The sequence below is a fragment of the Bubalus bubalis genome, chromosome 4, assembly GCF_019923935.1.
Source record: "Bubalus bubalis isolate 160015118507 breed Murrah chromosome 4, NDDB_SH_1, whole genome shotgun sequence".
Lineage (NCBI taxonomy): Eukaryota > Metazoa > Chordata > Mammalia > Artiodactyla > Bovidae > Bubalus > Bubalus bubalis.
The window spans coordinates 20580780-20603884 of NC_059160.1; the positions used below are offsets into that span (position 1 = coordinate 20580780).

Sequence of the window (23105 nt, forward strand, 5' to 3'; positions counted from 1 at the left end):
CTGCTATATCTGCTTGTTTGGTAAGTAGTGGAGATAAATTCTTTAAATCTCCATTTATGATTATATATGCATGGTTTTCAAATCTGTGTTGACCTTGTGCTATTCAGTACATACATTTTTTAACTGCTAATAGCTTAGATACTCAATATATAATTATTAAACATGCTCCATCTTTTGTAACATGGTTCTTGCTTTATACTGTGAGAGTACATTAACTAAAGCAATTTGTGTTCTTTACTTTCCTGTTCATGGCTTTTGATAAAATAATATGGCTCATTAAGTTAGCAGTTATTAAAATAACTGTTTTACATACATAGCTGTGTCAAACAAAATATTTTAAAACATAAACATTCTTAAAATTTAAATGGAAAGCTATTCCATATATTTAATTTGAATTTAGGATTATCATATGCTATATTTACATATATTATTTATATGTAAGTACATATAGTTAATATTTAAGTATAATATATTGTTACTTTGAAGTCTACATTATGTTGTTTTCTTAGCTTTCACAATAAATATTTTTAACGTTCTTTTATAAGATTTTATAAATTTAATATGTCTTAGTTCTATAAGTGGAGAAGGCAATGGCGACCCACTCCAGTACTCTTGCCTGGAAAAATCCCATGGATGCAGGAGCCTGGAAGGCTGCAGTCCATGGGGTTGCTGAATCCAACACGACTAAGCGACTTCACTTTCACTTTTCACTTTCATGCACTGGAGAAGGAAATGGCAACCCACTCCAGTGTTCTTGCCTGGAGAATTCCAGGGACGGGGGAGCCTGGTGGGGTGCTGTCTATGGGGTCGCACAGAGTCGGACACGCCTGAAGCGACTCAGCAGCAGTTCTATAAGTGCCTACATTTTACAGCATGCATTCTTTACTCAATAGTCTAGTGGGTTCATATTTTTGTACTTTTCTGAAACAATGAAAAGTCATAATTTCTCTCTACTGTTTTCACTGCTCATGCCATTTTTGCTCCCTTGAAATCTAATACAAACATATATTCACAATTTGATACTTTATCATTACTATTCTACCTGTCAAAATCTATTTGGATATATCCACATAAGTTCTTTTCTTCTTCTTTCCTTTCTGCATATCCAAATTTTCAACTACATAAGAGTTTCTTTATTATAAGGCCTTAAAATGTTTCCTTTACACACAGTTATTTCGAAATTATGGCAATTTCCCTCCATTTAAAAGACTTCCTAGAAATGAATCCATCTAGCCATCTTGTTAGAAGGATATTTGCACTTACTATGGACATCTAATTTATCTGTATCTCTTAGGTCACTGCTGCTGCTGCTAAGTTGCTTAGTCGTGTCCGACTCTGTGCACCCCATAGAGGGAAGCCCACCAGGCTCCCCCGTCCCTGGTATTCTCCAGGCAAGAACACTGGAGTGGATTGCTATTTCCTTCTCCAATGCATGAAAGTGAAAAGTGAAAGTGAAGTCACTCAGTCAGGTCCGCCACTTAGCAACCCCATGGACTGCAGCCTCCCAGGCTCCTCCGTCCATGGGATTTTCCAGGCAAGAGTACTGGAGTGGGGTGCCATTGCCTTCTCCCTAGATAGTATTAAAGTTAAATGCCAGAAGAGTCAACATATTTGGGCATGTAACCAAGGACATGACGTGTACAAAATTATTTAATTGAAACCAGCAAAATGTATGATAACATGAATAATACATTTAACACTTACCTTGTAGCTCAGCTGGTAAAGAATCTGCCTGTAATACAAGAGACTTCAGTTCAATCTGAGAATTGGGCAGATGCCCTGAAGAAGGGAATGACTACGCACTCCAGAATGGGTAGCCACTCCTGGTAGGCTACAGTTCATGCATTTGCAAAGAGTTGGACACAACTGAGTGACTTTCACTTTTCACTTCAAAATTTAAAAGTGAATATTACTGAATTTTACATTATTTGGCATCATTAATGAATGCCTCACTTGCTATAATTCAATGAAGTGGGTAGTAGAATATTATTTATTTAGTTTATTAATATAAAATATAATAAAGATAATCACCATATAGGTAGGCATTAGCAATTGCTATAGAAAGTTTAAATATTAGTCTATATTAGTAGGACATAATAGAGTTTGCAAATAGCTTACAAACAGCTTACAAATACCTGAGAAAAGAAGAGAAGTGAAAGGCAGAGGCGCAGGAAAAGATATACCCAACTGAATGCAGAGTTCCATAGATTACAAGGAGAGAGAAGGTCTTTTTATATTTTATTTTATTTTATTTTATTTTTTAACTTTACAGTATTGTATTGGTTTTGCCATATATCAAAATGAATCTGCCACAGGTATACAGGTGTTCCCCATCCTGAACCCTCCTCCCTCCTCCCTCCCTGTACCATCCCTCTGGGTCTTCCCAGTGCACCAGCCCCAAGCATCCAGTATCGTGCATCAAACCTGGACTGGAGACTTGTTTCATGTATTATATTATACATGTTTCAATGCCATTCTCCCAAATCATCTGCCCTCTCCCTTTCCCACAGGGTCCAAAAGACTGTTCTATACATCAGTGTCTCTTTTGCTGTCTCGTATACAGGGTTATTGTTACCATCTTTCTAAATTCCATATATATGCGTTAATATAAAGTCTTCTTAAGTGAACAATACAATGAAATAGAGAAAAACAGTAGAATGGGAAAGACTAGACATATGTTCAAGAAAACTGGAGATACCAAGGGATTTCATGCAAAGATAGGCACAAGGGAGGACAAAAATGGCAAGAACCTAAGAGAAGCAGAAGAGATTAAGGAAAGGTGGCAAAAATACACAGAATATCTGTACAGAAAAGCTCTTAATGACCCAGATAACCACAATGGTGTGGTCACTCACCTAGAGCCAGTTATCCTGAAGTGTGAAGTCAAGTGGGCTATAGGAAGCCTTACTAAAAACAAAGCTAGTGGATGTGGTGTAATGCCAGCTGAGCTATCCCAAATCCTAAAGAATGATGCTGTTAAAGTGCTGCACTCAATATGCCAGCAAACTGGAAACCTCAGCAGTGGCCACAGGACTGGAAAAGGGCAGTTTTCATTCCAAACCCAAAGAAAGGCAATGCCGAATAATGTTCAAATTATCCTACAATTGCACTCATTTCACATGATATCAAGATTATGCTCAAAATCCTTGAAGTTAAGCTTCAGCAGTACATGAACAGAAAACTTCCAGATATTCAGGCTGGATTCAGAGAAGGCAGATGATCAAATTGCCAACATCCATTGAATCATAGAGAACGCCAGGGAATTCCAGAAAAAAATCTACTTTTGCCTCATCGACTCTGCTAAAGCCTTTGACTGTGTGGATCACAACCACCTGTGGAATATTCTTAAAGAGATGGGAATACCAGACCAATTTAGCTGCCTCCTGAGAAATCTGCATGCAGGTCAAGAAACAACAGTAGAGCAGGACATGGAACAACGGAATGGCAGGTTGGTTCAAAATTGGGAAAGGAATACTTCAAGGCTGGATATTGTCACCCTGCTTATTTAAATTATATGCAGAGTGCATCATGGGAAATGCTGGCTGGATGACTCACAAGACGGAATTAAGATTGCAGCTAGAGATATCATCAACCTCAGATAGCAGATGATACCACTTTAATGGCAGAAAGTGAAGAGGAACTAAAGAGCCTCTTGATGCAGGTGAAACAGGAGACTGAAAAAGATGGCTTAAAGTTCAACAATCAAAAAACAGAGATCATGGCATCCAGTCCCATCACTTCATAGCAAATAGATAGAGAAAAAGTGGAAACTGTGTAAAATTTCCTTTGCTTGGGCTCCAAAATAACTGTCTACAATGACTGCAGCCATGAAATTGAAAAGTGCTTGCTCCTTCGAAGTAAAGCTATGAAAAATTGGATACCATATTAAAAAGCAGAGACATCATTTTGCCAACAAAGGTCTATATAATCAAAGCTATGGTTTTTCCAGTAGTCATGTATAGATGTGAGAGTTGAACCATAAAAGCTGAGAGCCAAAGAATTGATGTGTTTCAGCTATGGTGCTGGAGAGAGTCTTGGACAGCAAGGAGATCAAGCCAGTCAACCCTAAAGGAAATAAACCCTGAGTATTCATGTGAAGGACTGATGCTGAAACCGAAGCTCCAATTCTTTGGCCACCTGATGTAAAGAGCTGACTCACTGGAAAAGATCCTGATGCTGGAAAAGATTCAATGCAAGAGGAGAAGAGGGCCACAGAGGAATATGTGACTGGATGACCTCACTGACTCAATGGACATGTAGTCTTGGATGTGCTCAGTCTCTTCATTAATGTCTGATTCTGTGACCCCATGGACGGTAGCCCCACTAGGCTCCTCTTTCCATGGAATTTTCCAGGCAAGGGTCCTGGAGCGGGTTGCCATTTCTTTCTCCAGGGGATCTTCCTCAGCCAGGGATTGAACCCAGGTCTCTTGCATCACAAGCAGATTCTTTACCATCTGAGCCCCCAGGGAAGCCCATCATTGGACGTGAATTTGAGCAAACTCAGGGAGATAGTAAAAGGGAAGCTTTGCTTGCTGCAGTCCACAGGGTCACAAAGAGTCAGACATGGCTTCACGACAGAACAACAACAATAAATTGGTATATAACTACAGATTTATATTCCATTTTTCTAGATTTTAGAAAGCTAAAAATTAGATGACAGTTAAAAAAGTTTAAAATGTAGTAATTCTTTTGAATTAGGAACAAGTATCCTTAAATACGAACTGTCAATGGAATTATTATTTCCTCCATTATAATAGAAATGACACAATGAGATTATAAGGAAAAGAAATAAATAATGCCTAGATTTAGCAAACTTATCTAAAAGTAAAACTTAAACATTGAAGTTACTCTTGACAAGGAGTAGATGTTCAGCACTGATGAATGAAGTGAAAGCAAGTTAACAGCAGGGTGATCATGTCCTTTGTCCCCATATATCTTTTGGAAAAAGGACATCTTTTTTTTGGGTGTTAGTTTAAAAGGTCTTGTAGGTCTTCATAGAACCATTCAACTTCAGCTTCTTCAGCGTTACTGGTTGGGGCATAGACTTGGATTACTGTGATATTGAACGGTTTGCCTTGGAAACGAACAGAGATCATTCTAACGTTTTTGAGATTGCATCCGAGTACTGCATTTCAGACTCTTTTCATTTCTTCTGAGGGATTCCTGCCCGCAGTAGTAGATATAATGGTCATGTGAGTTAAATTCACCCATTCCAGTCCATTTCAGTTCGCTGATTCCTAGAATGTCGACCTTCACTCTTGCCATCTCTTGTTTGACCGCTTCCAATTTGCCTTGATTCACGGACCTGACATTCCAGTTTCCTATGCAATATTGCTCTTTACAGCATCAGACCTTGCTTCTATCACCATCACATCCACAGCTGGGTATTCTTTTTGCTTTGGCTCCATCCCTTCATTCTTTCTGGGGTTATTTGTCCACTGATCTCCAGTAGCATATTGGGCACCTACTGACCTGGGGAGTTTCTCTTTCAGTATCCTATCATTTTGCCTTTTCATACTGTTCATGGGGTTCTCAAGGCAAGAATACTGAAGTGGTTTGCCATTCCCTTCTCCAGTGGACCACATTCCTTTTCATTATAGGGGACTGGAATGCAAAAGTAGGAAGTCAAGAAACACCTGGAGTAACAGGCAAATTTGGCCTTGGAATACGCAATGAAGCAGGGCAAAGACTAATAGAGTTTTGCCAAGGAAAGGCACTGGTCATAACAAACACCCTCGTCCAACAACACAAGAGAAGACTCTATACATGGATATCACCAGATGGTCAACACCAAAATCAGATTGATTATATTCTTTGCAGCCAAAGATGGAGAAGCTCTATACAGTCAGCAAAAACAAGACCAGGTGCTGACTGTGGCTCAGACCATGAACTCCTTATTGCCAAATTCAGACTGAAATTGAAGAAAGTAGGGAAAACCACTAGACCATTCAGGTATGACCTAAATCAAATACCTTATGATTATACAGTGGAAGTGGGAAATAGATTTAAGGGACTAGATCTGATAGATAGAGTGCCTGATGAACTATGGAATGAGGTTCGTGACATTGTACAGGAGACAGGGATCAAGACCATTCCCATGGAAAAGAAATGCAAAAAAGCAAAATGGCTGTGTGGGGAGGCCTTACAAATAGCTGTGAAAAGAAGAGAAGTGAAAAGCAAAGGAGAAAAGGAAAGATATAAGCATCTGAATGCAGAGTTCCAAAGAATAGCAAGAAGAGATAAGAAAGCCTTCCTCAGTGATCAATGCAAACAAATAGAGGAAAACAACAGAATGGGAAAGACTAGAGATCTTCAAGAAAATCAGAGATACCAAAGGAACATTTCATGCAAAGATGGGCTCGATAAAGGACAGAAATGTTATGGACCTAACAGAAGCAGAAGATATTAAGAAGAGGTGGCAAGAATACACAGAAGAACTGTACAAAAAAGATCTTCATGACCCAGATAATCACGATGGTGTGATCACTGACCTAGAGCCAGACATCCTGGAATGTGAAGTCAAGTGGGCCTTAGAAAGCATCACTATGAACAAAGCTAGTGGAGGTGATGGAATTCCAGTTGAGCTATTTCAAATCCTGAAAGATGATGCTGTGAAAGTGCTTCACTCAATATGCCAGCAAATTTGGAAAACTCAGCAGTGGCCACAGGACTGGAAAAGATCGGTTTCATTCCAATCCCAAAGAAAGGCAATGCCAAAGAATGCTCAAACTACACTCAAAATGCACAATTGCACTCATCTCATATGCTAGTAAAGTAATGCTCAAAATTCTCCAAGCCAGGCTTCAGCAATATGTGAACTGTGAACTTCCTGATGTTCAAGCTGGTTTTAGGAAAGGCAGAGGACCAGAGATCAAATTGCCAACATCGGCTGGATCATGGAAAAAGCAAGAGAGTTTCAGAAAAGCATCTATGTCTTTATTGACTATACCAAAGCCTTTGTGTGGATCACAATAAACTGTGGAAAATTCTGAAAGAGATGGGAATACCAGACCACCTGATCTGCCTCTTGAGAAATTTGTATAGAGGTCAGGAAGCACAGTTAGAACTGGACATGGAACAACAGACTGGTTCCAAATAGTAAAGGAGTTCATCAAGGCTGTATATTGTCACCCTGTTTATTTAACTTGTATGCAGAGTACATCATGAGAAATGCTGGACTGGAAGAAAGACAAGCTGGAATCAAGATTGCTGGGAGAAATATAAATAACCTCAGATATGCAGATGACACCACCCTTATGGCAGAAAGTGAAGATGAACTAAATAGCCTTTTGATGAAAGTGAAAGTGGACAGTGAAAAAGTTGGCTTCAAGCTCAACATTCAGAAAACTGACTTCATAGCATCTGAGCCCATCACTTCCTGGGAAATAGATGGGGAAACAGTGTCAGACTTTATTTTTCTGGGCTCCAAAATCACTGCAGATGATGATTGCAGCCATGAAATTAAAAGACACTTACTCTTTGGAAGGAAAGTTATGACCAACCTAGATAGCATATTCAAAAGCAGAGACATTACTTTGCCAACAAAGGTCCGTCTAGTCAAGGCTATGTTTTTCCTGTGGTCATGTATGGATGTTAGAGTTGGACTGTGAAGAAGGCTGAGCTCTGACAAACTGATGCTTTTGAACTGTGGTGTTGGAGAAGACTCTTGAGAGTCCCTTGGACTGCAAGGAGATCCAACCAGTCCATTCTGAAGGAGATCAGCCCTGGGATTTCTTTGGAAGGAATGATGCTAAAGCTGAAACTCCAGTACTTTGGCCACCTCATGCAAAGAGTTGACTCATTGGAAAAGACTCTGATGCTGGGAGGAATTGGGGGCAGGATGAGAAGGGGACGACAGAGGATGAGATGGCTGGATGGCATCACTGACTCAATGGACGTGAGTCTGAGTGAACTCCAGGAGCTGGTGATGGACATTGAGGCCTGGCATGCTGCGATTCATGGGGTCGCAAAGAGTCGGACACGACTGAGCGACTGATCTGATCTGATCTGATTTGATCTTTTAGAAAGTGAAATCAATTTTCAGAGGAACTCACCAAAGAACAAACTAACTGATACACTACATATCCAAAGTCTCCTATATTCTGGAGTTGTGTGATGAGATAAACTGTCTTAAAATACCCAAGCCTAAGAATTTCCTGTTTCGGTGACACGGTGATAAGAAATGTACTTTTTCCACTATTGTTTCACTTTGGGCATTCACAGGGCAGTCTGTGAAGACCACAGACATTGTTTGATTTTCACAGTAACCTGGCCACTCACGAGAAGAGGCAGGACTCTGGCCTGTAGAAGGTATGTGTTTCCCTCTCCTTCCTAAATCCTCATCTCATTTAGCAGGAGATTACAAATGCCAATGTGGTTCGACTTAGGGACAATTGCTAAGCAAACAAATTAAAGAGATATTGGTATCTGTATTTGATATTTTGGTATTTTAATTTTGGGAGAAAGTAAGAATAAAATGTAAAGTTTTGGGGAAGATTTCTTAAAATGTTCAAATTCTTGCCTAAGATGTTCTTCAAGTGAATACTTTCATGTATAACTGAGTTTGTTAATCCAATTTAAGATGAAGTATCAGGAGCATCAGGACAAGGGACAGTTAACATTGTATTTTATCATTAATAGACAGAATTCGATATAGTATTAACTATTTAACTCAGCCCTTAAAAATAGGTTCTTAAAATGGATTCATAGAATTGTGAATGGCTAATATAATTCTTCACTGATCTAATTAAAGTAAAAATCAGAATATGGTACCTCCAGTAAAATGCTGGATTAACTCAATTACATACAATCAAATGCTTTATAAAAACTTGATCGCAATATTGAAAAAAGATAAATCACACTAACACAGAGATTTCTGTCTAATAAATTATATTGCCTGATATGAATAATTCCATGGCAATTGCATTAAAATATGAAATAAAATAAAAGTCAAATTTAATATTAGGTGTTTTACATGCTTTATATCATACATATTTTTATTCTCATTTTAGATTAGTAAACTCCTTTGCTAAATACTAAATAATTTTTAAAGGTCATACATTGTAAATTTCAAAGCCAGAATTAATTGTAGATTGCACTGACTACAGAATCCATTGACTGAATTTTTAAGGCACATTATTGATTTCTTATAATTGCTGATACAACTAAAGCTTCCCTCATTGACTTAACAGCCTCAGGATCTTCCTGGAAGTTTGTACCAACATTGTTCTTCCATAAATGATGTATGCTTTTCCTTATCATTTTGTGATTTCATATCTTAGCCATTGTCAATTGTCAATTACACATGTAAATAAGTATTTAATGACATTTTAACATTGTTTTGTCTTTATATGATAAAAACTTTTGGAGAATTTAATATGTCATGTACCATTTTTAACATGTAAAATATTTCTTTAATTTTTTAATGATTTCTTAGAGCTCCACAATCACTCAAAATAGAATTATTTGATAGCATCTCATTCCCTTTTCATTAATGAATGTCCCAATTAAAGTAGTTTAATGCAGAGTGTACCATATATGCCAATACTGTTATTCCCTCATCAGAGAAAGCTGTCTTTAACTTTTAATGGATTTTAAACTTACCTATATAATTGGTGCATGTTTTTCCAATATGGACTTTAATTTGAACAAAGATATTATAACAATTTTAAAGTGTTTCTGTGAATTTTGACTTTCAATTCATCAGGATATTACTATTCATGAACTTTTTCAGTTATCTACTAATTTTCATTGTTCCAATAAACAATTAACATTATGTCAAACAGAGAATTAGTTGTTTTTAACTGATTGATGACTGGTTTACAATATTGGTTTGATTTCTGTCATACATCAGCAAAAATAAACCATAGGTGTACATACGTCCCCTGCTTTGAGTTTCCCTCTCACCTCCCGCCCATTCCCACCACTCTTGGTTATTAAACACCAATACTATTTTTAAAACTACGTACTCTACCATGAAACAGTTGTCTAAAGGTCTACTGAAATGAGAACCAAACTTGGATTTGCTCAGCTGCTAAATGAGTGCTGTTAGCTCATCTCACACATCACCCAGTTTAACTCTTCAAGGCTTCTTGTGATTTTATACACCATTTATTAACTACTTATGTAAAGTTTTCATAGAGCGACATCCTTGACATTAAACAGCCACAGAGATGAAGAACCAAAAGGAAAACTACTCAGAACCGAGTCTCTTAAGGACACCAGGAGACAGCAAATGAGAGGTAAGATCATGAAAAGATTAATTTTAGCAGCTGAGCAGGCGACAACCTACGTGGGATTAAACTTTCAAATTGCCTTTCATTATGTCAGTGGAATGACAGGAACTGCCATTGCAAGTGTTAAGCATTTACTCGCTTACAAGTTTTTATTAATGAGACTTAGGGCTGGAGCTTGAAATACAATATTCTCATATGACATATGTGCTGTGCTGTGTTTAGTCACTCAGTTGTGTCCACCTCTTTGCCACCCCATGAACTGTAGCCCGCCAGGCTCCTCTGTCCATGGGATTTCCCAGGCAAGAGTACTTGGGTGGGTGACCATTTCCTTCTCCAGGGAATCTTCCAGAACCAGAGATCAAACCCTCATCACCTTCATTAGCAGGCAGGTTCTTTACCACTAGCCATCAGGGAAATCCCAATATATGTGCATAAATGTGGTAAAAATTAAGTTACAAGATGAACATCAGTTACATTTGTACTTATCAAGTAATTTCCAGATACCTATGTAAACATCTCATCTGGTAGAATAAGGACCACTTCTTCAAGATGCTCACTTCACAAAAAATAAGCACAGTACTTTTGAAAAACAATTTAAATGACATTGGTAAAAAACCTCACATCTGTCACACCTGGACCTCAAAATACCAACCAATTTTGCTCAGAATTTTTTCTTGAGCTACAAGTATCAATTTTGAAAGTAAATTAAGATATTTTAGTCTGAAGATTAAATAAGATAGGTACAGGGCTTCCCTAGTGGTCCAATGGTTAAGACTTTACCTTTCAACATACAAGGTACAGATGTGATCTCTCGTCGTGCAGCTAAGAGCCCACATGCCTCTCGGCTAAAAATCCAAAGCATAAAACAGAAGCAATATTACAACACATTCAATAAAAGCTTTAAATCTTTGTGACCTTATGAACTGTAGCCTACCAGGCTCCTCTGTCCATGGGATTTTCCAGGCAATAGTACTGGAAGGGATTGCCATTTCCTTTTCCAGGGGATCTTCCTGACCCAGGGATCGAACCCGGGTCTCCCACATTGTAAACAGACGCTTAACCGTCTGAGCCACCAGGGAAGTCTCAAAAAATGATCTACATCCAAAAAATCTTAAAAAAAAAAATGATAGGTAAGCTAAGACAGTGTTATTTTATGTGTCATTTATGTCACTATATTTAATAAATATAACTAAGATTCTATTATTTTATCATTTGAACAGAATCAGGATGAAATTGATCTTTATACTATTTGTTACTCAAAATAATAAAAATATTAAAAAGATTATTATTTCATTTCAGAATTATGAAAAGACATTTTTCTCATAAAATATAGCTCTTTTTATTACAGAACTTCATCAAAGCCAACTATTCTATTTCTATTGGATTGGATTATCTCATAAAAGTACCAGAAATTAATGGACATGGGAAAATAAGTCAATCCCTTTTCTAAAATTGTAAGTCTCGAGAATAGATAGTAAATAAAAAGTTCCATATTCTAGTTTACATTTTGAAAAGCATATAGGGAAATGCACACTTTCAATATATAGACAAATATGCACACATATATGGGCATATACATGTGGCTCAGTGGTAAAGATCCATTGGAAATGCAGGAGACACAGATTTGATCCCTGGATCAGGAAGATCCCCTGGAGAAAGGCAATGCACTGCAATATTCTTGCCTGGGAAACCCCATGAACAGAGGAGGCTGGCAGGCTACTGTCCATGGGGTTGTAAAGAATAGGACATAACTTAGCAACTAGCACACACATGAGCATTGCGTGTACATACAGACACCACATACAAAGAATTTAAGTTCAGAAAATGAGTATATATGGAGAGGGAGGCTTTTCAACTTGTTGCTGTAATCCTTATAAAGTATGTTTTAGGAAAGGCTAGGGCACCAAGGGATAGTTTCTTGTAAGGAAAGAAAAAATATATATACCTTAACTTTGAACCAATATTTCTTATGTTTGCATTAGTGAATGTCTATTTTACTTTATTTATATACTTTTATTTTATATTAAGTGATTGGAAAGAGTTGAACGAAGGAAACTGTGCATATATTAAAGCAACAAAGATGTCTGCTTCTGACTGTTCCAGATTCATGCACTTCATTTGTGAGAAGTAGGTAGCTTGTCTTGCTACCTGATGAAAAGACAACCAAGGACACATGCAACAACATTTCCTTATAAAAACTGAGACCCTTGGAAGTCCAGTCTGTATATCTCTCATTTCAGAATGCTTTGTTATGGGCTGCATCTATATTTGAGCTTGATAGAGATACATTGTGGACCCTCCACTTCTGCCTCTTTCAAACATAAATCCCAGATCACACCAGTTATGAGCACAGGTTGGCAGAGTGAGAAAGTATCAGTGCTTCTCATGAACCTTAGGACTGTGTAGTCAATTTCTGCTACTCACACAGATTTAGTAAGTAATCTTGCAAACTGTTGTCACAGCCATGTACATTTTACCTGGGATTTAATGCCAAGAGTAAGTGAAGTCATTATTCTGTATCAATTGTATATGCATTTGTTTGATTTCTTACTTTTTATGAAAAAGACAGTATAGCAACAGAAAGAAAATAAATAGATCTGTGTTTGTGACCTATACCACAACTAATAGCTTGAATGCTGTCTGGCAAGTCCAGACTTTTGGGTATGATTCCATATTGCAAAGTGGCTGTACCATTTTGCATTGTATTAGCAGTGTATGAGAATTCTATTTGCTAGTGTCCTACTAACTTTAATATTGAAAAAATTTAAAACTATTTTTAATAAAGGTGTGGTATAATAAAGGTATATTTGTATATCTCTAATGAGTATTGCTGGGAGAAATATTGATAACCTCAGATATTTAGATGAAACCACCCTTATGGCAGAAAGTGAAGGGGAACTAAAAAGCCTCTTGATGAAAGTGAAAGAGGAGACTGAAAAAGTTGGCTTAAAGCTCAACATTCAGAAAACTGAGTTCATGGCATCTGAGCCCATCACTTCCTGGGAAATAGATGGGGAAACAGTGTCAGACTTTATTTTTCTGGGCTCCAAAATCACTGCAGATGGTGATTGCAGCCATGAAATTAAAAGACGCTTACTCCTTGGAAGGAAACTTATAATCAAACTAGAACATATTAAAAAGCAGAGACATTACTCTGTCAACAAAGGTCCGTCTAGTCAAGGCTATGGTTTTTCCAGTGGTCATGTATGGATGTAAAAGTTGGACTATAAAGAAAGCTGAGCGCCGAAGAATTGGTGCTTTTGAATTGTGGTGTTGGAGAAGACTCTTGAGAGTCCCTTGGACTGCAAGGAGATCCAACCAGTCCATTCTGAAGGAGATCAGCCCTGGGATTTCTTTGGAAGGAATGATGCTAAAGCTGAAACTCCAGTACTTTGGCCACCTCATGCAAAGAGTTGACTCATTGGAAAAGACTCTGATGCTGGGAGGGATTGGGGGCAGGAGGAGAAAGGGACGACAGAGGATGAGATGGCTGGATGACATCACTGACTTGATGGACATGAGTTTGAGTAAACTCTGGGATTTGGTGATGGACAGGGAGGCCTGGCATGCTGCAAATTCATGGGATCACAAAGAGTCGGACATGACTGAGTGACTGAACTGAATTGAACCAATAAATGATGTGCACCATCCTTTCATATGATGTCCTATGGTAAAGATTGATTACATATTTTGCCTATTTTTATTGGGTTGTTCATTTTCTTATTATTGAGCTCTGAGAGTTCTCTCTTTATATATTTTCGATGTTAAAATTTTTTCAGACATGTGTTTTATAAATACTGCCTTCCAGTATACCTTGTATTCTCTTAACATTCTTTTTAGAAGTTTAGATGAGCAGAAGTTTAACTTGAAGAAGTGAAATAAATAATTTTTAAACATATGTTTTTATATTTAAGAAGTTTTTAATTAAGAAATCTTAATTAACCTGAACTTGAAAAGTTTTCTCCTATGCCTTCTTCTAGAAACTCTAAGTTTACATGGATATCTATGTTTCATTGCATTAATTTGGTATATAGTGCAAAGTATGGATTGAATTCTTTTTAAAAATGTTTTGCCAAAAGATGTCTAGTTATTTCAGCACCATTTTTTGAAAATTGTACTCTTCTCTTGAATTATCATGGCACTTTTGTCAAAAATCAATTCACCACCTATACTTGTATCTATTTCTAAACACTATCCTATTTCATTGATCTGAATATCTGCCTTCTTTCACCAATAACTTGATTATTGGGAATTTATAGGATGTTGTGAAGTGATGTGAGTTCTGCTGCTTTGTCTTTTTCAAAATTGTTTTCATTTTATTTTGCAAAGAAGAAAAAACTTACTTAGCGGCCATTTTTTTTATTATAATTCCATTACTAGTAAATAAAATCTTAGCTACTTGAAAAAAATGGCTGATTCTAAAATAGGGGTAGGAAATACATAAGAAGAGCCTGGAGATTTTTGTAGTTCTAGAAAATGGAGAAGTGCTTAAAACTGTAGAGGTATGTCAACTAGGTAAAGGAATTACCAATGGCCAAAGCTGGAACAGTTTAAGCAGCAAAAATCACAGAAAAGAAATAGTATTAATTATAACCCCAATATAAAATACCCATGAGTCCACAGTAGCATAAAATGATTGAATACTTTAGCAAATGAGGGAGATGAAACAATCTCCTGTGCAGAAAAATTCTAAATAAATAATGCAGATGCTCTTGCCTAAAATGGATGGCACTCCTTACTCCTTAAGTACTTACTGCACATAATGATTTCTTTCCAAAGAAATTATTACAGAGTCATATGGAAGAGGGAAAATAAGAGTAACTTTCAAGTGGAAAACCTGACAAACACCACCTCAGTGAGCAAAGGTAACATCAACAGAGATCATGTTCACAGTTTGTTCCCTTGATATGATGTAATACAATTTGCACTCTGTCGTCCTCCCCAAATTTACAACTCCAATCTCCTCATGAGAAAAATGTCAGACATATCTCAATGAAGGGTAATCTAAAATATACCTACCTAGCACTTTTCAAAACTATCAAGATCATCAAACACAAGGAAAGTCTGTAATAGCCAAGGGGGGCCTAAAGAGACGTGACATCTAAATGTCATGTGGTAACCTGGATGGGATTCTGGAATTAAAAAAGGACATAGGTAAAAACAATTACAGAAGCATGAATAAACTATGGATTTTCGTTACTAAAAAAACACTGATGTTGGTTTATTAATTACAACAAAAGTGCAATACTAATATAAAATGAATTCAAGAGGAACTGATTTCATATATATGGAATTCTATACTATCTTCAAACTTATTCTATAAATGTATATTGTTCTAAAAAACAAAATTCATTAAAAAATTAAAATTAATATGCAACTTTCTACAAAATAAAAGCTTAATATGTTTCTTATTTTTTAACTTTTTTTTAATTGGAAGAAAATTGCTTTACAATGTTGTGCTGAATTCTATTATACAACAATGTGAGTCAGCCATAAGTGTACATATGTCCCCTCCCACATGAACCTTTCTCCCACTCCATCCAGCCCCTGTAGGTTGTCACAGAGAACCAGGCTGTGTGGTTCTGATTATGACTGACTTAAATTTATAGAGCAATTAAGGGAGAAAAGGAATCATCATAATGTTTAGACTTCCAGTTTAAGACTATAGTTTATTTATCAATTTGTTTTTTTCAACCTTTCTCATTAGTATTTAATAATTCAGCATACAAATGGTGCAAATATTTGGTACATTTATACTATCAACTTAAAGTTTTTGACCCCAAGGATTGTAGCCTACCAGGTTCCTGCATCCATGAGATTTCCCAGGCAAGAATACTGGAATGGGTTGCCATTTCCTTCTCCAGGAGATCTTCCTAACCCAGGGATTGAACCTGGCTCTCCCACATTGTAGGCAGACGCTTTATCATCCAAGCCACCAAGGAAGTCCATTATAAATGATACTTTTTGTTTTTCTCAATTTCTAACAAGTTATGTAGAAATATAACTGATTTTAATATTCTGTTCTATCTGAAACCATGTTTCAGTTCAGTTCAGTTCAGTCACTCAGTTGTGTCCGACTCTCTGCGACCCCATGGACTGCAGCACGCCAGGCTTCCCTGTCCATCATCAACACCCAGAGTTTACTCAAACTCATGTCCATCAAGTCAGTGATGCTATCCAACCATCTCATCTTCTGTCGTCCCCTTCTCCACCTGCCTTCAATCTTTCCCAACATCAGGGTCTTTTCCAATGAGTCAGTTCTTTGCATCAAGTGGCCAAAGTATTGGACTTTCAGCTTCAGCCTCAGTCCTTCCAATGAATATTCAGGATTGATTTCCTTTAGGATTGACTGGTTGGATATCCTTGCAGTCCAGGGACTCTACTTACTGATTAGTTTTAGGAGGATTTTGGAGATACTTTGCAATTTGTGCAGACAATTATGTCATTTCACAAATAAACAATTCTGTTTCTCTTTCCAATCTATATGACATTTTATGATAGAGAAGTAGAGTCAACAGATGTAGTAAATAAATTTATGGTTACCACCTAGACAGCAAATTAAAAAGCAGAGATATTACATTGCCAACAAAGGTCCCTATAGTTAAAGCTATGGCTTTTCCAGTAGTCATGTATGGATGTGAGAGTTGGACTATAAAGAAGGCTGAGCATTGAAGAATTTATGCTTTTGAACAGTGGTGCTGGGTAAGACTCCCAAGATTCCCTTGGACTACAAGGAGACCAAACCATTCAATCCTAAAGAAAATCAAGTCTTAATATTCATTGGAAGGACTGATGCTGAAGCTTAAGCTCTAATATTTTGGCCACCTGATGCAAAGAACTGACTCATTTGAAAAGACCCTGATGCTGGGAAAGATTGAAAGCAGGAGAAGAAGGGGACGACAGAGGATGAGATGGTTGGATTGCATCACCGACTCAACCGACATGAGTTTGAGCAAGCTCTGGGAGATGGTGATGGACAGGGAAGCCTGGTGTGCTTCAGTCCATGGGGTTGCAAAGAGTCGGACATGACTGAACAACTGAAAACCAACAGGTGATGGGGAGGGCAGGGATACACTGGGAGATTAGCATTAACATCTATACATTACTGTATATAAAAGAGAACCTGCTGTGTAGCACAGGGAACTGTACTCAATACTCTGTAATGGCCTATATAGAAAAAGAATCTAAAAACAGAGTAGATACAGGTATGTGTATAACTGAATCTCTCTGCTGTACACCTGAAACTATCACACATTATAAAACAGCTAGAATCCAAAAAAAAATTTTAAAGAAAAAAATACGTGTCTTCCTTATTCATTTGTGTTTCTTAAATATTTGCTTTTGCTCCTAAAACAAAACAAAACATGTCCTTCCACATATATGTTCATGAAGTAAGGGCCTGTTTGCCTTTCAATGCCTTTTCATCACATAGGAGACTTCAAAGTGCACAGTCAGTATTCAGTGAAGACTATGGAGTCAGTGATACTCCTCTATTTTTCACATGTAATACTATGAATGTATATGAATTACTGACCTATGAAAATATTTTAAATAAATGAATATAGAATTGATGTCAGTGAATCACATAGTCTCAACACAGAAATATTTTATAAATTTTAGATGAGTTTGTAGATGATTAATACAAAATAAATTACCAAGAAAATTTTTAAGTAGTAGTAAATAAAGAAATAAAAACACATCTTTTTTCTGAAAAATATTTTTATGACCTGTAAACATTGCCAGAACTTTGTTCCTCATCAGTTCAGTTCAGTTCAGTCGCTCATTTGTGTCCGATCTTTGCGACCCCATGAATTGCAGCACACCAGGCCTCAATGTCCGTCACCAACTCCCGGAGTTCACTCAAATTCATGTCCATCAAGTTGGTGATGCCATCCAGCCATCTCATCCTCTGTCTTCCCCTTCTCCTCCTGCCCCTAATCCTTCCCAGCATCAGAGTCTTTTCCAATGAGTCAACTCTTTGCATGAGGTGGCCAAGTATTGGAATTTCAGTTTTAGCACCATTCCTTCCAAAGAACACCCAGGGCTGATCTCCTTTAGAATGGACTGGTTGGATCTCCTTGCAGTCCAAGGGACTCTCAAGAGTCTTCTCCAACACCACAGTTCAAAAGCATCAATTCTTCGGCAGTCAGCCTTCTTCACAGTCCAATTCTCACATCCATACATGACCACTGGAAAAACCATAGCCTTGACTAGACGCACCTTTGTTGGCAAAGTAATGTCTCTGCTTTTGAATGTGCTATCTAGGTTGGTCATAACTTTCCTTCCAAGGAGTAAGGGTCTTTTATTTTTATGGCTGCAATCACCATCTGCAGTGATTTTGAGTCCAAAAAATAAAGTCTGACACTGTTTCCACTGTTTCCCCATCTATTTCCCATGAAGTGATGGGACCGGCATAGTCAATAAAGCAGAAGTAAATGCTTTTTTGGAGGTCTCTTGCTTTTTTAAAAAAAAATATATAAATTTATTTATTTTAATTGGAGGTTAATTACCTTACAATATTGTATTGGTTTTGCCATACATCAACATGAATCTGCCATAGGTATATATGTGTTCCCCATCCTGAACCCCTCTCCCTCCTTCCTCCCTGTACCATCCCTCTGGGTCGTCTCTGCACCAGCACCAAGCATCCAGTATCCTGTATGGAACCTGGACTGGTGACTTGTTTCATATATGATATTATATATGTTTCAATGCCATTTATAATAGCCAGGCCATGGAAGCAACCTAGATGTCCATCAGCAGAAGAATGGATAAGAAAGCCGTGGTACATATACACAATGGAGTATTACTCAGCCATTAAAAAGAATGCATTTGAATCAGTTTTTTGTTTTTTTTTTTTTTGAATCAGTTCTAATGAGGTAGATGAAACTGGAGCCTATTATACAGAGTAAAGTAAGCCATAAAGAAAAACACCAATACAGTATACTAATGCATATATATGGAATTTAGAAAGATGGTAATTATAACCCTGTATGAGAGACAGCAAAAGAGACACAGAGTTATAGAACAGTCTTTTGGTCTCTTGCTTTTTTGATGATCCAATGGATGTTGGAAACTTGATCTCTGCTTCCTCTGCCTTTCCTAAAGCCAGCTTGAACATCTGGAAGTTCTTAGTTCACGTACTGTTGAAGCCTGGCTTGGAGAATTTTGAGCATTACTTTGCTAGCAAATGAGATGAGTGCAATTGTGCAGTAGTTTTAACAGTCCTTGGCATTGCCTTTCTTTGGGATTGGAATGAAAACTGACGTTTTCTAGTCCTGTGGCCACTGCTGAGTTTTCCAAAATTGCTGGCATATTGAATGCAGCACTTCCACAGCATCATCTTTCAGGATTTCCAATAGCTCAACTGGAATTCCAACACCTCCACTAGCTTTGTTCATAGTGATGCTTTCTAAGGCCCACTTGACTTCACATTCCAAGATGTCTGGCTCTAGGCAAGTGATCTGGGTGCTTATCTGGGTCATGAAGATCTTTTTTGGAAAGTTCTTCTGTGTATTCTTGCCACCTCTTCTTAATATCTTCTGCTTCTGTTAGGCCCATACTATTTCTGTCCTTTATTGTACCCATCTTTGCATGAAATGTTCCCTTGGTACCTCTAATCTTCTTGAAGAGATCTCTACTCTTTCCCATTCTATTGTTTTCCTCTATTCTTTGCACTAGTCACTGAGGAAGGCTTTCTTATCTCTCCTTGCTATTCTTTGGAACTCTGCATTTAGATGAATATATTTTTCCTTTTGTCCTTTGCCTTTAGCTTCTCTTCTTTTCTCAGCTATTTGTAAGGCCTCCTCAGACAACCATCTTGCCTCTTTGCATTTCTTTTTCTTGGGGATGACCTTGACCACTGCCTCCTATACAGTGTTCACAGAGCTCCATCCATAGTTCTTCTGGCACTCTGTTTATCAGATCTAATGGATCTTACAGTATATGATAACAATTTCTCAGAGGCATTTAAACATGGAAAATGTAAATAACACAATTAGAGGTCCAGTTGTCCTTTTAATTGGAGCCCAAAGCCTCCTATTTTCTGGAGGTGTGTGATAAGCAAAACTCTCTTCAACTCGCCTAAGTGTGAGGATTTCCTGTTCAAACCTGAAGTGACACATTGATGACAAATCAATATTTTCCATTCTAGCTTCACTCTGAGCCTTCACAGGGCAGCCTGTGAAGGTCACAGACATTGCTTATTCTTGACCGGGTTTTAAGTTTTTAAATTTCTCCTTTGGTTACCAGCCTAAGCAGGTCTCTTTTTAGAGAGTAACCTGATCTGCACACTAAGGAATGCACAACTTCCCGGCCAACAAAAGGTATGTGTCCCTCCTCTCCTGTCTCTCTGCTAGACCATCTCACTTAGTGGGAACTAACAAATGTTAGTGGGGATGCAACTGAGGTAGAGTAAATATACACAAAATCAAAGTAGAAAATTGTTTTTTTTTAATAATTTGGTATAAACAATAACCATAAAATACCAAATATTGGGTGATTTCTCCAAGTATTCAAATTATTGTCTGTAGAACGCTAGTCAAGTGAATACACACATGCATATTTGGGTGTCTATATAATATTAATTGAAATTTATTGACCTCATGATAGGGAACAATTAGTTTTGGATTTTATAATCAGTAGATGGTAAGCTTTTTTGTATGATAATATGTTTATACATATTTTGCTCAACATCTATACACAGATTCTTGGAAAGGAATTCATTATATAGCAAAAGGCCAAACATAATTCCTCCTATATGTATTAGATTGAATAAAAGAACCCTAATTTTTTAATAAAATTAATGATGAAGTAACTTCTTTTTTTAATATATATAATTTTTTAACTTTACAATATTGTATTGGTTTTGCCATATACCTAAAGGCTAATTTAAACTTAATTGTCATAATTAAAGTATTTTTTAAAAATCAAACATTGCATAAATGATATGTTATACTAACTAAAGGCTGATATAAATCAGAAACAGTACCATAGAAATGATGACTAAGATAATAATTAAAACTGATAATTATTGAGAACTTATAAATTCTAGGTTGAGTGCTCAGTGTTACACACGTTATATATTGCATAAACTTATTTCCATTTTATATTAATAATATGGGTTACCAGATAGTAAATTATTTTTTGAAGGTCACATTTTATAATTTTCAGTCATAATTAATTTCCAGATATTTCTGACTACAGCATCAATTGTCTGAATTATTAAATTATGTTATCTGGATTTTTTATAAATAATTACCATCACTTATACAGCTAAAATGACCTTTACTAACATGGGCATCTATCAGATCTTTCTGGAAGTTTGAACCAACAGTGTTCTTCCATAAGTGACCTATACATGTTTATCATTTTATGAGTTCAGATATTAGCCATTAAATCAATTATCAACTACTTTTGTGAAATAAGTATTTTTTAGTCTTTCTTAATTTGTTTATTTTTCATATTACTTTGTTATATATGTTTAATGTGTCATGTAACACTTTCCAATATATGAAGCATTTCCTCAGTTTTTACTGCTTTCTCAGAACTCCTCAACCATTTGAAATCAAGACCATTTGTTATCCCTTTTCATCAATAAATGTAAGTCACCAAATAATGTAATTTAGTGTAGGAAATTACTGTACATGTCAACATTATTCTCTCCTCACCTTTAAAGAACTGTTTTTAACCATTCTTAAATTTCAAAATTATCATAAATTTGGGTGAATCTCTCTTGTTAACAGAACATTTTAATTTGAACACAAGCACTATGATGGTTTTAAAATATTTCCATGGAATCTGACTTAATAAGGATATTATTGTTCATGGACTTCTTTATTCCTCCTTAATTTATTGCTTTTCACTGTTTCAATCAATAATATATGTGTCAAATATAGAATATCTTTTCCAAAAAAGCATTCTATCATGAAAAACTTGTTTAATGTTGTAAGGATTTACCAGGCTTTAAGTTTGTTCAGCTGCAAAGTGAGCACTAAGCGCTTTGCCCCGCCTGTGGCATTGTACTAGGGTTCTTATCTCACATACACCACTCAACCTCAGTTCACTTCAAGCACAGTCCTTGATCTCACTCAGCTGCAGAGATGAATAACCAAGGAGCAACCTATGCAGAACTGAAGGGAGTCAAGAACTCAGAGAGGCAGAAAAGAAAACCTAAGGTTTCTAAAAGTTCCATTTCAATGACTGAGCAGGAATTAACATATGCAGAATTAAATCTTCAAAATGCTCCTCAGAATCTTCACAGAAACGACAAGAATTACCACTCCAAAGGTAAACACTTACTAGACACACATGGAACTGTTCTAGGATGTGCAGTGGGGGTGCAGAGGTGCGGAGAATGAGTAGGGGATAAGCTCACATATTTTTCACTTTGAAGAACAGAACCTGAAGCTGGATATGGGATTCTGATGTGAAATCGGAGGACCACTTTTATTCTGGCATTACTATAATTTGAAGTCTTTGATCAACAATTCATGTAGTCTTATATTTGCTGAAAACGCAATGGTATATTCTGAAAGAAAGACTACAGTGGTCAAAATGGGTTGGGGTCCAAGTTTATATCCATAACTCTGTGTTCGTGTGGGTTCTTGTGTATGTAAACTCTGAACAACTGTCCCCATCACTCCTTTCTCAGTTTCCTTTTCTGTCCCTGCAGGTTCACCGTCACCTCCAGAGAAGTTCATTGCTGGGATCCTGGGAATCATCTGCCTCGTCTTGATGTCCACTGTGGTGACAGTGATCACTGTTCCTCCCTGTAAGTACGTTTTTGAAAAACTGTAAGGGAACTTATCACTTTACTGGTGGTCAGTGCTGCTAAACATTTCATAATATTATAGAATGTGCCTATCATTA

At 37.0% G+C, this 23105-nt stretch overlaps 1 protein-coding gene across 2 annotated transcripts in view; it reads left to right on the forward strand.

Annotated features, from left to right (window-relative positions):
* The window catches only part of LOC123333201 (NKG2-A/NKG2-B type II integral membrane protein), a 106665-nt gene that overhangs the window by 79204 nt on the left and 4356 nt on the right, over window positions 1-23105 (forward strand). Inside the window, exons 1-2 of one of the 2 annotated variants that reach the window (XM_044941134.2) lie at window positions 22054-22523; window positions 22909-23007. In XM_044941134.2, coding sequence (XP_044797069.2) covers window positions 22337-22523; window positions 22909-23007 — 286 coding nt within the window. In that variant the 5' untranslated portion in view covers window positions 22054-22336. Of the gene's footprint in view, window positions 1-22053; window positions 22524-22908; window positions 23008-23105 lie in introns of those variants that run through there. The other variant, XM_045165301.1, reaches the window with a different exon arrangement.